General features: G+C 40.4%; 1 protein-coding gene across 1 annotated transcript in view; it reads right to left on the bottom strand.

Moving 5' to 3' along the window:
• Positions 1-16,667, bottom strand: part of fer1l4 (fer-1 like family member 4) — a 37,982-nt gene that overhangs the window by 12,159 nt on the left and 9,156 nt on the right. The window contains exons 9-32 of the mRNA XM_037678970.1: positions 16,388-16,519; positions 15,051-15,113; positions 14,844-14,928; positions 14,595-14,763; positions 14,082-14,259; positions 13,613-13,799; positions 12,623-12,702; positions 10,073-10,198; positions 9,837-9,903; positions 9,623-9,720; positions 9,383-9,491; positions 7,474-7,702; positions 7,271-7,403; positions 7,077-7,177; positions 6,515-6,602; positions 6,324-6,440; positions 6,088-6,240; positions 3,647-3,845; positions 3,409-3,533; positions 3,181-3,315; positions 2,834-3,007; positions 1,367-1,477; positions 408-569; positions 124-295 (exon numbers count right to left, since the gene is read on the bottom strand). Of these exons, the coding sequence (XP_037534898.1) occupies positions 124-295; positions 408-569; positions 1,367-1,477; positions 2,834-3,007; positions 3,181-3,315; positions 3,409-3,533; positions 3,647-3,845; positions 6,088-6,240; positions 6,324-6,440; positions 6,515-6,602; positions 7,077-7,177; positions 7,271-7,403; positions 7,474-7,702; positions 9,383-9,491; positions 9,623-9,720; positions 9,837-9,903; positions 10,073-10,198; positions 12,623-12,702; positions 13,613-13,799; positions 14,082-14,259; positions 14,595-14,763; positions 14,844-14,928; positions 15,051-15,113; positions 16,388-16,519 (3,193 nt within the window). The remainder of the gene's footprint in view (positions 1-123; positions 296-407; positions 570-1,366; positions 1,478-2,833; positions 3,008-3,180; positions 3,316-3,408; positions 3,534-3,646; positions 3,846-6,087; positions 6,241-6,323; positions 6,441-6,514; positions 6,603-7,076; positions 7,178-7,270; positions 7,404-7,473; positions 7,703-9,382; positions 9,492-9,622; positions 9,721-9,836; positions 9,904-10,072; positions 10,199-12,622; positions 12,703-13,612; positions 13,800-14,081; positions 14,260-14,594; positions 14,764-14,843; positions 14,929-15,050; positions 15,114-16,387; positions 16,520-16,667) is intronic.

Genomic DNA, 16,667 nt, shown 5'->3' on the forward strand with positions numbered 1-16,667 from the left:
ACACACACACACACACACACACACACACACACACACACACACACACACACACACACTCCAATGACCCTAAAACTCATAAATGATGAATATAATCAAAACTTTTATCTTATTTGAAGCTCTTACTCTTTGGTTTAGGTTCTTCTTCCTCCTCTACCTCCCCCTCAAGGTCATGTGGTGCATAGTCCATGAGATTCTGGACCGCATGAGAGCCAACAAGAGCCAGCTGACCAAATGCTCGATGCTCCACCACAAACACTGTCAGAGGAGGGTGGAGGTAGGACTGCTCTGGCAGCTCCTGATTGGACCAACAGTAAGCAGGTGGATGTCAGTTTTGTGCTGCGTGCACCCAATTTATGGAGTTTTCCAAATGTCTGAGCTTCGTTTATCTCATTGTGACCGGAACTGACCACGTCAATGTAGCGGACCACCTCTTTAAAGTTTGGGTTGGCCTTGTAGCTCTGGATCTCCTCAGACTCCAGCTGATGTCCTGCGCACTCCACCCTCACCAGTGGACGCTCCACCTCGAACAGCTGCACCCGCTTCAGGTCCCGCAGACCCCAGAACAGCACCTAAAGTCAAGTCAAGTTTATTTATTAAGCACATTTGAAGCAGCAGCTGTCACCAACGTGCGTAACAGTAAAATCAAAGCAGTAAAAAAAAAAGACGTAATTAAAAGCATAAAAACATAAAAACAATGAGAAACAATGAAATATTAAATCAAATCACACTGTGTTAAATGTCAGTGAAAACAGGTGTGCTTTCACAAGATATTGAAAAGCAGGAAGTGAAGTGGCCTGTCTAATGTTGAGGGACAGATTGTTCCAATGTTTGGGGCAAACGACTGAAAAAGCCCAATCTCTTCTGCGCTTCAACCAAAAGCAGCAGGTCAGATGTTCTCAGCGCCCGAGAAGGAACATATGGTTGACGTAGGTCAGAGAGGTATGAGGGTGCAAAGACATTTATGCACTTAAAGGTCAACAGGAAAATGTTTTAATTAATTCTGGTATGCACAGGGAGCCAGTGAAGGGAGGACAAAACAGGTGAAATGTGCTCAAACATACAAGTTCTTGTTAATCGCCGAGCTGCAACATTTTGGACGAGCTGGAGACACGAAAGGGACATCTGACTGACCCCAACAGAAAGCGAGTTACAGTATTCAAGTTGAGTTGTAACGAAGGCATTGATTATTTTTTCAAGGTCAGATCTGGTCAACGTGAACTTAAGCTTAGCTATCTGCCTTCACTGGAAGAAGGTTTTTTTTGTGGAACAGTTAACCTGTTTATGACACAAACACACACAGGAGCATGCAGGAGTCAGTCACACGTGCGCAGCATCCAAAGAGCCTGAGTGCGTGACTGAGTGTTACCTCGATCCTGAACGTCTTCAGGACAGGTCGGACTCCCTCTGGGATGACGTAAGACCTCTGCACATCATCGTAGGTCAAGTTCTGAGGGTCCACGCCGATGGGGAGACCAGGCTGTGAGGAGGAGGGAGCATCTTCTCGTTAACAATCTATTACAGGTATCGTATTTTCCGCCCTATAAGTCACACTTTGTTGCATAGTTTACATGCCCTGTGACTTATAAGCTGAAGTGACATATTAATGGATTTTTCCCCATATTTATAAACCAATTTTTGGCTGAGACATGACCGTTTTCATTCATTCTGACTGAAAAATAATAATAATTGAGCAGTATCACTTTCAGCCACTAGATGGAGGCAGAGAAGTAATAGAAGTATGGCATGCCGTTGTATCATGTAATAGGTAAACGTGGTTATAATGACAAATTCAAAAAAGTCCAAGACAAAAACAACTGGACTTTATTTATTATACTTTATTGTTTTTTCTTTTAACTTTTTTGAATTTACCATGTCCTGAATGACTGAGAATCTTCACCAGCTATTAATAGACTGTATTTGGACTGTACTTATAAAGCACCTTTCTAGCTTAACAAGACACTCAAAGAGCTTTACACTACAATCTGTGTCCTCATTTACCCGTTCATACAGCACTCTACTAGATCTCTACAAAGCTAATTGAACAAATCATTCTAAAGAGAATAATCCGTGCTTTATCACATTCATACAGTGATGGGACACACATCAGAGGCAATGAGGGGTTCAGTGTCTTGCCCAGGGACACTTCAGCATGTGACTGCTTGTGGATTCGAACCCCCAACTCTGGCATTGGAGGACGACTGCTCTAACCACTCAGCCACAGCCACCCCATATTAATGACTCAATCGGCCTGCCATATATCCCCACCTTCATTCTGCTCGCTGCTTGGACCGATCGTCAAACCAGATGCACCGCCCCGGCAAAATGCAGCCAATTTGACCATTAAAGTGCATTTATTAAGCAAACGTTAGACTGAGACACACCTTTCATATAATTTCGAGCAAACAAATAATTGTTTTTAGGCATTTGTCTTGTTAAATTTGCACACTTCCTGTGCATATTCCCACTGCCGCCATTTGGCAGCCAATCGATTTTTGGCACAACACCACCCCGCATTTCTGGGTTGTCAGCGGTGACACATAATAGATACGACGTATACGGCGAAGCGACGTATTTATGGATTTTTCCACTTAATTAGACAAATATGGACTGATGCAACTTATAGGGTGGAGCGACGTGTAGGGCGGAAATTACGGTACTAATTGCAAACTATATAACCAAACATTTATTCTGAACTACATCAAATGGTGCATTTAGAAAGAGTTTACTCCATTAGTTTTCTAGATAGACTGAATGCAAATCTAAAGTTTGCATATAATAAAACTGACAGGTAATTAAATGACAAACGGAGGTGATGAAGACTGATGGACGTCACCTCTCCAAACCCGGAGTAGTCGAGCTCGATGAGCTCAAAGGCAGCCAGCAGCTCCCCAGCAGGAAGCCTTCCCCGGATGATGTCATAAAACCGCAGGCGGGGTTTCTCGTAGAACTGCTCCACAGTTTTAAACTCCGGCTCAGCAAACGCTCGACCCAGAGGCTTTGGAGGGCCCTGCACACACATGCACGCACAAATGTTCTGAGGCAAAAACTGATCAGTTTAAATTGTTTTTAACTCGACATCAGTCCGTGATATGGATTAGATTTAAATACGAGAGATGAAACATTGTCAGTCGACTAAATTATTAAGACTTTTTCTATTTCACCGTATAAAAATTAAGTTACCACGTTGTCGTGGTCATAGACGTTGATGATGATGAGGGGTGGGTCTTGTTGAAGTTGCTCCTTCGTTCCTTCAAGCAGGACTCTGTCAAACAACAAGCACTCGTTCCAGGAGGGGGAGAGAGTGTCTGACAACATCTGTACAAAGAAACACAAATTTTATTCATCATTATTTAAATACAAATTTAAGTGTTGAACCCTTTAAGAACAATTAAAGGCTGCAGGACGTACCCTGGTGACCTGGCACTGTGTAGAGAAGACCACCCTGGCAAAAGGATCTGACAGGCCGTCATCATCTGCAGCCATCAGGCCTCGGCCCTGGTACAGGTGACACCGTAACTGGAAGTACCTGCTGTCTGCAGAGGTTCGGAGGTTTACCTTTTATCTGAACAGAGCATGCGACAACATGGTCCATGCAACAGAGCATGCGACGTACTGCTCCCCTTTCTGGAGAGGTCAGGTGACTCACCCTCACAGGACAGACTGACAGGAAACTTCCTCCTCTCGCCCACAGGAACCAGCCTCCTCTGAGTTTCCTCCTCCTCCTCGTACACAGGTGTGAATTCCTCTGGAAGGCTGTTGATGGCCTCTTTACTGTACTTGACAGGACCGAGCCACAGGTAGACCTCCAGCTTCGCAAAGACCTCACTCGCCGAATATCCTGGAGACTAAAGGAGAGAAATTTGGACTGTTTGAACTTCACAGCAGCGAGCAGAAAATTGAGCTAGCATGTAAGCTACGGGAAGATTTTGAGTAAAACCCATCAAGTAATATGAATAATATAAAAGAGACTGAATCAGATACGTTCAGAGTCAGATATTAGAAAAAAAAAACATTTTCAGTGAGAGGAAGAGGTTGAAGGTTGACAGAGGTTAAAATAGTTGCTAAGGTTTTCCAGCTTTAATCTGCCTTCAACATCATCCAGTTTGATTTGTTCCGTCTCAAACTTGTCCTAAACGCCGACAAAACCAAAGGGATGCTGTTTTCAAACAGGAAGTCGTTCCCCGCAGTTCTTCCTTTGATTTTATCCTCGAACGGTGCTCCTATTGAGTTTGTCGATTCCTATAAATATTTGGGTATCTTCGATTCGCTCTCTCTTTTAAGCTCCACGTGGAAAACTTGGTAAAGAAACTGAAAGCTAAACTGGGTTTCTTTTTCGGAAACAGATCCTGTTTAACTCTGAATGCTAAGAAACACCTTGTGACTGCAACTTTCCATCCCTCCATTGATTACGGTCACATTATTTGCATGAATGTTCCTACAAGCACCCTGTAGATGTTGGATGCTGTCTATCATGGTGAAATATATATATATCATGGAAGATCCATAACTGGTTGTAACTATCGTACCCACCACTGCACCCTGTACTCACTGGTTAACTGGTCATCATTAACTTTACGCAGACTCTCCCACTGGTACATTTTCATCTTTAAATCTTGGTCTGCTGCCTTCATCTCCTCCTACATGTCTCTGCGTGAGTGCAGCTACAGCGTGCGCTCTCAGGACATTATTACCTGCAGTGTCCCCTCAGTGAGGACTGAACTAGACAAAAGTGTCTTCTCCTACTCCGCTCCTGTTTCCTGGAATATCTTGCAAAAAGATCAGAAGCTCTCGACCTTGACCTCTCTAAGGGACTTTGAACATCTGTTAAGTTCCTGGCAAGAACTAATGCAGACATGTTCCTGTTTTTGGTTTTCTACACCACCTTACAAACTAGCTGGGGTTTTTTTTTTTTTGGTTACTTTTCCTTTTAAATACCATTTTATTTTCACTTGTTAAAAAAAATTCTCAATTTGTACACATCCTTTATGATTGTCTGTTACTGGCTTTGTTGTCCACTGTTGTCATCACTCTGTTAAAACCAGGTCTCTCTTGTAAATGAGTCCCCGAGGCTCAATGGGATTAACCTGTAGAAATAAAGTTTGAATGAATGAATGAATGAAGACTGTACAGATAGTTTGAAGCCAGATGCACATCTGTCACTAACTGCGAAGCTACTTGCCAATAAATAAAGAACAGACTTTCAACAGGTAACTTAATACAAATTAAACTGTATTTATGGAAGAAGATAGAAAAGACTGTAGACTTATTCTAAGATTTAAATTTCCCCTTCTTGACGAGGTGGCGAGAGAGAGGAGAGGTCAAGTCTAAAAAAGTCTCAGGTCATGGTTCCCGACTGGAAAGCGGTGGAATGCTCCGTCTGGGTCAGAGGTGAGTCTCTACTTCAAGAGGAGAACTTCAAACATCTGGAAGTCTTAATCATAAGTGACTTTAGGCTGGAATGAGAGATGGATCGAAGGATAAACTCCTCATCCACAGCAATGATGGTGTCCCTTCAGTCTGGATGCTGAAGAAGGAGCTGAGTGGAAAGCCAAAGTTCTTGATTTACTTGTTTACGTTCTGACCCTCACCTGTGGTCTTGAGGTACCAAGACCAAAAGAACATCTTAGGTACAAGAAGCTGAAAGGAGTTTCCCCTGAAGGGCTGCTGCTCCTCCCCATCAGAAGGAGTCAGCTGGGGTGGTTAAGACATTTGAACAGGATGTCTCCTAAGCACCTCCGTCTGAAGGTTTTCTGGACACTTTCCACTGGGAGGAGAGCAGACAGACCCAGAACTTATCGGAGAGATTCTGTTTCCTCTCTGACCTTTGAACACCTTGGGATCCACAAGAGAGTTACTGGGAGAGGAATTTATTCAGGTCCCGTTTGAACCTGTTGCCTCCGTGACCTGACCATGGATAAGATACAGTGTGATGGACAGACGCTGGAAATAAATTACTAGAAACAGACTATGTTTGTTTTGAATGAATTCAACTATTTCAGATATTATTTTGGATTAAAATGATGTATTGTGACATCATCTGTTCAGCATCATCTGTGACGTCGATGACTTAAAACACAGTTTAATAACCTTCATGTAGAGGGTGGTGATGCGGCCACAGTCCCGCCCCTTTTGCTCCTCGACCAACGAGAACAGGATGGAGTGGGCGGGGATCCTGACGTACGACAGTCGCCTGTTTCCACTGAGCAACCAAAGGAAGGCGTCAGGGATGGTGCTCTGAGGCTGGAGGGAAAGCACAACAAACTTCAATCAAATCGCCCGTCCAGTCTTCGTGGTGACCTCTAGGCAACCCAGTAATGTCTGACCTCTGCAGCCAGGAGGCGGAGCTTCTTTAGAATTTTCCTGCCATCCATCATGCGCTGTTTGGTGTTTTTTCTAGAAATTCTCCTTCTGGCCCTGACCGCCTGTCTGGCTAGCAGGACCTGTGGACAGTCAGGCAGTCAGACAGACAGGGAAAGAAACAGGCAGCCATATTTTTAAATAAGAACACACTCACCAAATTCTTTTTGATAAACCCCTTCCTACGTTTGTCCAGGGTATTGGGACGAGATTGAGATCTTTTCTCTGAAAAAGCACTGAACTGTCTGCAGAGGAAGAGAACAACATTAAAAAAAAAAAAAAAAAGGTTGATGAATCGATGTCAGAGGAAGTTTGGTCAAGGTCAAGGATGTTTATCACTAACTAATGTTAACTGTCCACGAACTGCCCATGAACCATGTCTTTGAGTTAGCAGAGAGAGCTGAATGAGGAGCTGATTTGACACTGCATGTGCAGCTGGTACTCCAAGGTCACCTCGGAGTCTGCGTGCTCGGAGGAGCTGATAAACGTGTACTATAAAAACAATCCTCGCACACTGTCCGGTGCAGATACTCTCGACTGGGCTTCAATGAAACCTGTTGTGACCGTCTGTCCTGGCAAGTAAAACTCACTTAAATATCTTCTAGTGTCCTCGTGTGGCTTCTTTTTAGACTTAAGATGAACAGAGGATATTTTTAATCCAACAATCAAATACAAAGTTGTTGTTGTTGTTGTTAAGTTTTCATATAGAAGAAGCTCACTTGCAACTTGCGAGCAGTTCCAGTAGCACCTCAACCAGTCGCTCCTTCGCGTTACTCTTCGGCCTCCTTAACAGTCTTTCCACCTCGTCGAGACCAATCTCCTGGAAAGTAAGAACCATGGAGGTGGTTTTAAACATTGCCTACAAGACTCAGGGTCACTCCTGAGAACAGAATCAAAATAACGTGTCTCTGACCAGCCTGTCGGCCATCTTGCTGAGCCAGTTGGCCTGAAAGAGACGAAAGCAGTGATCTTCGAACTGGCTCCAAACGAACAGGCAAGGTTTGGTTTTCACTGAAGGAGGCTGGAGCTGAAGACACTGGAAAGACCTGAAAACAAAAATCGAGACCAGTGTGGGCTTATGCGTACAAGGACAGGAAGTCCCTCCACTGATTTTACCTGTCGTATTCAGTGGGCTGAGGTCTCATGGCAGCAGACACAGATCTGTTCTCAGATTCAGGATTCTGCACCTCCTCTCTGTCCAGCTCGTCCTCAGACTCCAGCAGAACCCGCGTCTCCTCAGTCAGGTCTTCTCTGCTCATCCTCAGCTCTTCCCTACTCCTTCTTAGCTCCTCTCTGCTCTGACTTTTCTTGGATTTACCAAGTCTCACCACCTTCCCATAGTTTCCTGACAATACAAAAAGAAAGATGAGAAATGAAATATGACACGGGAACATCAACATGTTCTGGCTGAGAAATGAACAAAACCACATGTTGAATAAGACCAAAACAGGCCTTAATGCTGCTCTTCAGGGTGCACTTCTCATGAAGATTAAAGTTTATATCTCTGAGAACCCAAATGGCTGCATTTGGTTCTTAAATGCCACATACGTAGCCAAGCTTAGCGAGAAGCCAGAAAATTAATTCAACCTTAAACAAGAGATGTATTTGCTATAAATTTATTTGTATAATCTGGTTCAAGATGTAATAAAAAAATTAAATTGGTTGGAGCATGTGTCATATCACGTCTCGGATAAACACTAAAATGTTTGTTTATTTTTTCTGCAGAAATGCAGTGTAAATGAGTAGGTCTGATGAAGAAGTTATTAAATAGTAACTAAATATAAAGACAGTAATCTAATAATATAATAAAGCCTAAAAGCTAAAAGAAGCAGAACACTAGCTTAAAGAAGCAAATTACTAGCTGAAAACAAAAACTATAAAAAGGCTAGCTAAAAGCTGTATGTAGCAAAAATATAATCTAAGAGCTTAAAGCACCAAAAGGCTAGTATGGGGCGCTGTTTGTAAAGTTACACAGTCCAAAATTAACAGCAATATTTTTGGTTTATTTAGCCTTTCATAAGAAAAAAAAAGTTTTTTGTTTTTTCAAAGTCATATTGTCACCATGTTATTCGTATGTTTATAAATGTCATAGTTCCAAACTAAATATTTAATTTACAAGCTAAATATTTAGTTTACAAACTAAATGTTTATGTCCAAGATAAATGTCCATCCATCCATCCATTATCTTTACCCGTTTATTCCATTTTGGGTCACGGGGGTCGCTGGTGCCCATGTCCAGCAATCACTGTGCGAGGGGCGGGGTACACCCTGGACGGGTCGCAAGTCCATCACAGTCCAAGATAAATGTTTAATTTGCAAACTAAATATTTAACTTGCAAGTATTTAGTTAGTAAACTAAATATTTTGGTGTAAATTAAATATTTAATTTCCAAGCTAAATATTTATTTTCAAAACTAAACATTTAATTTTCAAACTAAATATAATTTGCCCAAGATAAATATTTAATTTCCAGACTAAACATCATTTTTTTAAGCTAAACACTTAATTCCTAAACTCAATATTTAATTTGCTAAATATTTAGCTCGGATCTAAATATTTATATTTCAAACTAAACATTTTATTTCCAAAATAAATATTTAATTTGCTAACGAGTTTGTAAATTAAACATTTATCTTGGATATAAACTTTTACTTTGTGTGGAACTAAATAGTTAGCTTGCTAAATAAATATTTAACTTGCAAGATAAGTATTTAGTTTGTAAACTAAATATTTAGCTTGTAAATTAAATATTTAATTTGGAACTATGACATTTATAAATGTACGAATGACATGGTGAAAATATGACTTTGAAAAAACAAAAAACTTTATTTTTATTTTTATGAAATGCTAAATAAACCAAAAATATTGCTGTTAAATAAAATTGAAAGTTGTAGCTCTCCTCCCCTGAGTGAGCTGAAAGTTTTGATATATAAATGAGCACATTTAAAGTATGCTGAAGTAATCAGAAAGAAAAAAAAACATACGAGTCCTGAATCATTTGCACATTTTTACAAGGTTTAGCTACCTATTGAGAGTTCAAAGGTCAGAGGTTTGGTTCCTACAGATGGGTCAATCATCGTGACTTCAAACAGAGACGCAAACAGCAGGAACTCCTCCTTCTGTCCAAGGTAACCCTGAATGAAAAGAAGAAAATCACAACTCTGTTTGTTGGAACATTTTCTTTACAACCGTTTTTGTGGTTAACGTTCAGAGCTTTTGATGTAAATAAATGGAAGTGAGCTGAGTCAGTGACGGTGGTTCTGACCTCAGGCAGAGGGTGGATCTCCTCAACTTCCACTGTGACAGACTCTGGTACCTCCACTCCAACCTCTCCTGACTCGTCATCAGCCGGTCTGCTGGCAGCTGGAGACAAAATGACAGAAACTGGGATGATTTCATACGGTCGGTGAAACATGAAACCAGCTACCGACAGCTGAATCTGTCATTCTTTTATCGATCAGATCTTTATTAGAACTAACCTTCCTTTATCACATTCTTGCTGCTCTTCTTTTTCTTCAGTCCAAACTTCCCCAGCGCTCCTTTCACCTTCAAGGACACACGATGTTGATTCACAAGTCAGATGAAGGACTGATGATGTGCGTTGCCAAGGAAACAACATGGTGACTCTAGAGACTCATCAAACTGGAGATAATGACACGCAAACACGACTACTGTCTGACAGGTGGTGCGTCTCTGTGGAAAAACTCTTTCCTACCTTGGCTGCGGCGGCAGAGCTTGTGTCTGAGGCGACGGCAGAAGGGGAATTGTAGACATCCATGCTGAGAGCCAGGAGGATTCGCCCTCGATAGAAGAGTCCTTCACCCAGCCCCTCGTTCAAGGCCTGAAAGAAACAAACTCCTGCATTTCTTTTTCTTCTTCTGATTTATTTATGCTGACGGGTCAAGAGTGACACCAGGTAACGACTTTACAAGACGTGTGGGAAACAGAAAGACTGAAACAGAAGTATTGTGAGAAACTTCATGGCTCACGAATATAATGTGTAAAAAAATATGATGCACCTTGTTTAGAAGTTCAACCAAACAAATGGTGCAAGTTCTTGGTCTGGTGCAGGGGTCTGCAACCTTTACGACCAAAAGAGCCATTTCTGCCCCTTTGCACACTAAATAAAACGTCTATGGAGCCGCAGAACCTGCTAAAACTGTGATCACCAACTGGTGGCCCATGGCCCACTTCAGCTTGTTGGAGGCAGCTTTTCCAGCCAGTAGATGTGATTTTAAGAAATTAAAATAGCCAGTGATTATTAATATTTATTAATATTTTTATATTTTAGGGCAAAAGAAAATATATTTACTTATGTAAAGAAGAAAAAAAGTTTTTACCAATTTTATAAAAATTCAAACACAAATGCAGGCTTATGTGATTATTATTATTTTTTTATTATTGTGGAACATTTTTTATAAAGTATCATTATGAAGTAATAAAGCATAAAGTTAAAAATTAGGCCAGTGTGTTAGATAAATAATTTATTTTTAAATTTTAAATAAATACTTCCATTTACTTTGTTTTTTCTTAAATTTTTATTATCATGTGGACTCAGCAACTTGCCTTAAAGGTATTCTCCCAAAAACATTTGATGGATTTGAGAAAAAGATCACATCGCAAAACTGGAAGTGAGCTAATTGAAGTGGCTAACAAACTACTAGCATGATGTAGTAAACAAGTTTTACTCCTTGTGTTATACTACCATTCACATGTTGGCAAAAGAAATGACCAGAGAACTGTTAAAACTAGCCATTTCAAATTGTTGGTACAACAACAAACTTAGTTTTATGTTAGTTTTGGTCAAAACTAGAGCCGCTGCAGAGGGACCAAAGAGCCGCAGGTTGCAGAGTCCAGGTCTGCTGCAATCATGTTGTGTTTTATTAATTTATTTTCTCTAAAGTTAACAAAAGTTACTTAAAAAATAATTTTTAAAAGATTTGTTCATGCTTGGGAAGAGGGACACTTTTTGTTTTGGCTCTTTTCCTTTGTTTGCCTGGAAACAGCTTGATCAGGCCCACTGCCTGATGCTTGTGTTACTGAAGGAACGTTTTGAAACGTGTCAGCTCTAAAGTTAAAAGTCTTGGTGTTATTTTTGATCAGGACATTTTTTTTTTATCCCCCACATTAAAAACGTTACTAGAACCACCTTCTTCCACCTGCGTAATATCACTAAAATTAGAAACATCTAAAAAAGATGCAGGAAAAACTGGTTCATGTATTTGTCACGTCTAGACTGGACTTTTGCAATGGTTTGTTATCTGGGTGTCCAAATACTTCTTTAAAACGTCTTCAGTTGGTCCAAAATGCTGCTGCCAGAGTCTTAACTGGAGTTACTGGGAGAGATCATATCTCTCCAGTTTTAGCTTCTTTCCATTGGCTCCCTGTCAAATCCAGAATTTAATTCAAAATCTTACATGTAACCTACAAAGCCCTCAACAACCTAGCTCCATCTTATATTACAGATCTTATTGTTCCATATTTTCCCAACAGAGAACGTCGCTCTCAGACCGCAGGTTTACTCGTGGTTCCTAGAGTTTCCAAAAGCAGAATGGGAGGAAGATCTTTCAGTTATCAGGCTCCTCTCCTGTGGAACCAACTCCCAGTTTCTGTCCATGAGGCTGACACATGGTCCAGTTTTAAGACTGGGATTAAGACTTTCCTTTTTCATAAATCCTATAGTTAGGGTTGGCTTGTTGTGCTGCTATAAGCTTGGACTATACTGGAGGACAAATTGACATCATTTTCTTAAATAAATTGTTAAAACTGAATAGTTTTCATTTGATACTATTTCTATCTTAACATCTTGGCCTGCCATTGTGTATCTATTCCTATCAAACCCAGCCGGTAGAAGCAGATGTCCGCTTGTCCTGATCCTGGTTCTGCTAAAGGTTTCTTCCTCATGAGGGAGTTTTTCATTCCCACTGTCGCCTTCATGCTTGCTCAGGATGAGAGTTCTGTGATGGGGTTAAACTCAAAGCAGTCTGCTCCTCAAATTAATAATGTTAAATTATTATTTTATTATATGAATGTTTCTGTTCAGTGCCCTGAGACGACTTCTGCTGTGACTTGGCGCTTTATAAATAAACTGAATTGAATTGAATTCAAAGTTATGATACCCGAAGTGTTTTCTCATTAAAACAAAAAAATTAAATTAAAGAAGTACACACATTTAAATGCAGAATGTAAACAAGTTTCAGTGTAAAGGAAAGTGATCTAATTGTCACTAAAATGTAAAAACATTGTTTTATTGAGTGTATTTTACCTGGTGGACATCTCCCAGGGTGGAGTTCTGCTGAGAACCGTAGAGATGGACCCAGCTTGGACCAAAGGTTGGGTTGAACCCTGCAGACAGAAATGTCACTCAAAACTGCAAACATGATAAGGAAAGTGAACATTTCCAGCTATGATTCACTGATTTCACACATTCTTTTCTTTTCTGTTTCTTGTCACATCAACTTAAAATCAATCTGTTTTCAATTTTGGATTTTTTTTTTTCAACTACTTGTAAAACTTGAAGTTTTCTCATCAATAAAATTGCAAGCGTTTAGGTAAAACTGAAAGAATAATTTAATTACTCTGTTGTATATTTAAAATGTTACTCTACTCAGGTTAAGATTTTTTATTACTTTACTATGAATCAAAATAATCATCAAATCTTGTTGAAAATGGATGCAAAGCAGTGTTAGAACAAGTTTCATCTTAATTTTTTTAATTAATAACTTAAATTATTCTGTTTTTGCACTGAGACAAGGCACCTGTTGTCACTTTAGACGTGGACGTGCATTCTCTTTGTTCAAGTCCTCCACATACATTAATGCATAGGAACAAATATTAAATATTTTAACAACAATTAAATAAAAAAAATTCAATATAAACTTTTTTTTTGACATTGTGCATCAAATGAAATCTCATATAGACGTCTTCAAGTAAAAGTGCTTTGTAGAGTATTTTACTTTTAAAATAATGTAAATATTTCCTTCAACGTTGCCAAAAACTTTTAATTTGGGATATTTTGTATTGTTAGTTGTAAGTAAAATAAAATTAGTAAAACCCTTAATAAAAGATGATTAGATGTAAAAATAAAACAGAATCGTGGATATTTATAGCACATAAAATATAATATTATTTAGTATTTATAGTATTATAGTACCAGCAAAGTGTAAAACTTGCTTCTGTTAACAGATTAAATCTCGTGTTCAGACGTCTCAGTCCAGATAAAAGTTGAGTTTTCTGGGCTGTTTCTGGGTCATACCATTCCTTGTAGGGTCAGAAATCTGCTGCAGGTCCAGGAAGTGGGTTGCCAAGGCAACGTCTCCCATCTTGGCATCGTCGAGAACCTGGACTTTGATTCGTTGAGCCAGCGGAGGAAACTGCTCGATGAAGGAGATCTCTTCGTTCCAAACAGGACTGCTGGTGGCGCTGGCAACTGAAGTTTCACCCTGAAAACAGTCAAACAGAAGAAGCATCAGGTTTTGCAAATAAAACTTACTCTTTTTGATAAAAACTTCTACAAAGCAACAAAAATAAAACTTTGTATTTCCTTAGTAATGGATGACCTGTGAAGATTAATTATTAAAATACTTTTTTTTTTTAACTATTCGTGTTCAGTAGAAAGTTTTATACACAAGGAAAACATATTTAGTATGAAATAAATAAAAAAAATACTAGTAATATCACATGCTATAAAGGAAATAAATACACAAGTTTGTGAAACTGAGTACCTGTTGTCCAGCAAAGGTCACCTGCACGTAGGGGTCAATAAATACTGCCCTGTCAGTGACAGACACCTTGGCCATAAGCCCCGCCTCCATTGTTGGCAGACCCTCAGCCCGATAGATCCGGATACGGAACCGAGCCCACGGACGCTCTGAAGGCATGCCTCGAGGAAGCAGCAGGTGTCTGTAAAAACCACAGCACATAAGAACCTAAGCCACTTGCAGCAGATGTTCAGGGACTTTCTTTAGTGCCTGTTAAAGCACCGATAGATTTATACTAACGTGCACTAACGCAACACACTGACCGATAGTTTATCCAAAGGATGAATATTTAGCCTTGATCAAAGTGTGTCCCTCTTTAATTAAACGTCTGTCGGCGCTGGTCAAATGAAATTAAACCTCAGCTCCTGGTGGATCTGAAGCCTTTTGGCTTTTCTGACTCGTTACGTCTGCTGTTTGAGTTGCTTCTTATTTATGAATTGTTTTTACTGTTTGTGCAAAATGATGGACACGACTGACTTTTCTATGTCCTCGCCTCCTGCAGACGAGGAGGCTGGTGGCAGACTGGGCATTCGCAGAGCTTCTCCCTTCATCAGAACACTCAGGCTGGCCTTGACGTAACCCTTCACCCCTGACCGGGTGTCTGCCGGGTCGGTGAGAGGAGCCCACTTCTGGTAGAATCGGTGGTCTGGAGCAGCAGAGAGGTCGTAACATGGAGAGCACTGCGGGCTTTAGGTGAAATGAACGAGTTATGAGCAGCACCGGTACCTGGCTGTCTGTAGACGGTGGAGATGTCGATCTTAAAGGTTCCAATGTGGGTCATCAGGAAGGCCAGAGCCCGTCTGTGGAACACCTGAGTGGGAACATCACAGGTGATCATTCCATGGCCACACCCACTGCGTCTTTCACCACAATATCAGCAGTAGGAATACGGTTAAAAGGAAAAATAAATCAAAATAAAAAAGTCAGACAAACCTTTATCTCTATGACTTCATCAAAGAAGATCTGCGGAGCCTCCTGGAACTCAAACTGGAAGTTCTGAAAGAGCAAAAAAAAAAAAGAACAGAAACTATTTTTTTATTATTATGTTAGCATTAAAATTTGCTGTACAACGCTTTCAAAGTTACTGTAGTGCACAGAATGTAAATATTCTGCTGTATTCTACTGTTCTGCCCTGAATTCTCCTGTATTTTAATTTGCTGTACTGTGCGTTATTTCAGCATTTACTAATCACTTCAGCTTCTGATCATCAATAAAACGGTGGCAAAGACCCGCAGCCTGCAGACTTGCGGGGTGTAATGCACAAACATCGCTACTGAGTCTCCTAAATAAGGACAAAGTGACAACACTAACAACCTCAGCCATTATAACAACTCATTTCAACAATTTAGGACTACTGTTATGTGCCCGAGTCACATTATTGTTAGGCTGACCTTCAGGAGCTTCTCTCTCAGAAGCTCTCTCCTTTTGGGTTCATTGTGGTTTTTGACTGCTCTCTGGCCGCTCTTGTTTGTTTTTTGAGTTTTGTTCTTCATCTTGTTTTTTTTTTAATCACCAGGAGCTGTAAGCTGCAGCTGCCAGCCTCAGACTGAAGGTAATTTTTTTGTTAACTTTTGTATATTTTTGTTGTAACTTTGACCTGGTGGGACCAGTTGTCCTGTTTTTGCTCTTTCTTTTGTAATAGATGTTTGTTTTTAGGGTTTTTTGTAGTCTTAGTCCGGTACCTGCAGCAGCTTCGACGGCCCTGTATAGGGCTGGCCCACTGCGGTACCTTTTGTTTTGTCTCACCAGATCACCAGGTCCATCTTTCTGTTTTTACTTTGGGCTTTTGTCTTTTTAGTGGGCACAGGAATTCAGGGTTCCTCATGACTATTTTTTTTACAGGAAGCTGCAAATTGAAAGTTTGAACCCTGAGTCCGTGTCCTCCTTAAATATGTTGTGGCCTTGGTGGACGTAACACTACAAAGATCATCTATGAACCTCATAACAGTGTTGGATGACCCACAGTGGTGTCACAAGACCAACTTTGGGAACTACTACTGTTTTTTTTTTGTTGTTGTACTATCTTGAAACATACAACAACAACAAAAAGAAACATTTACATTGTCATTGACTCTGTATTCTACAATCCTGATGAGTTTGAGGTTTGGCTGAGGGTTTTATGAGTCCTGCAGCTAAACAGAAGCTGGTTCCAGCTAAGAGGACAAACTGAAACTCTACTTCTGATTTATTGCATTAAAAAGAGATTAACTGGACTCCACTCCGACTTGTTCGACAGTTTTATTCAGAATTCTCCGCTCTGCCGTACGTACCTCATTATAGAACGGGCAGTTGGTGGATTTCTGCGTCGCCGTGTGTTTTTTCTGGCCACCCACTCTGATAAAAACTGCAGGGTTGATGTTTACACCGACAAGCTTCTGAGCCTCCAGGATATTCACATTCACCTGCATGCAAACGCAGATTCACACAAAAATACACACAGAGATCATCGGCGTAAGAAGATTTCAGAGTCAAAGTCTGACAACTTTATTAAATCAAACAGGCAACCAGTTTGTAGCTTCCCAGTCACTTTCAGTATACATCATCAAAACA

This window comes from Nematolebias whitei, chromosome 7 (genome assembly GCF_014905685.2).
Source record: "Nematolebias whitei isolate Nwh7 chromosome 7, NemWhi1, whole genome shotgun sequence".
Lineage (NCBI taxonomy): Eukaryota > Metazoa > Chordata > Actinopteri > Cyprinodontiformes > Rivulidae > Nematolebias > Nematolebias whitei.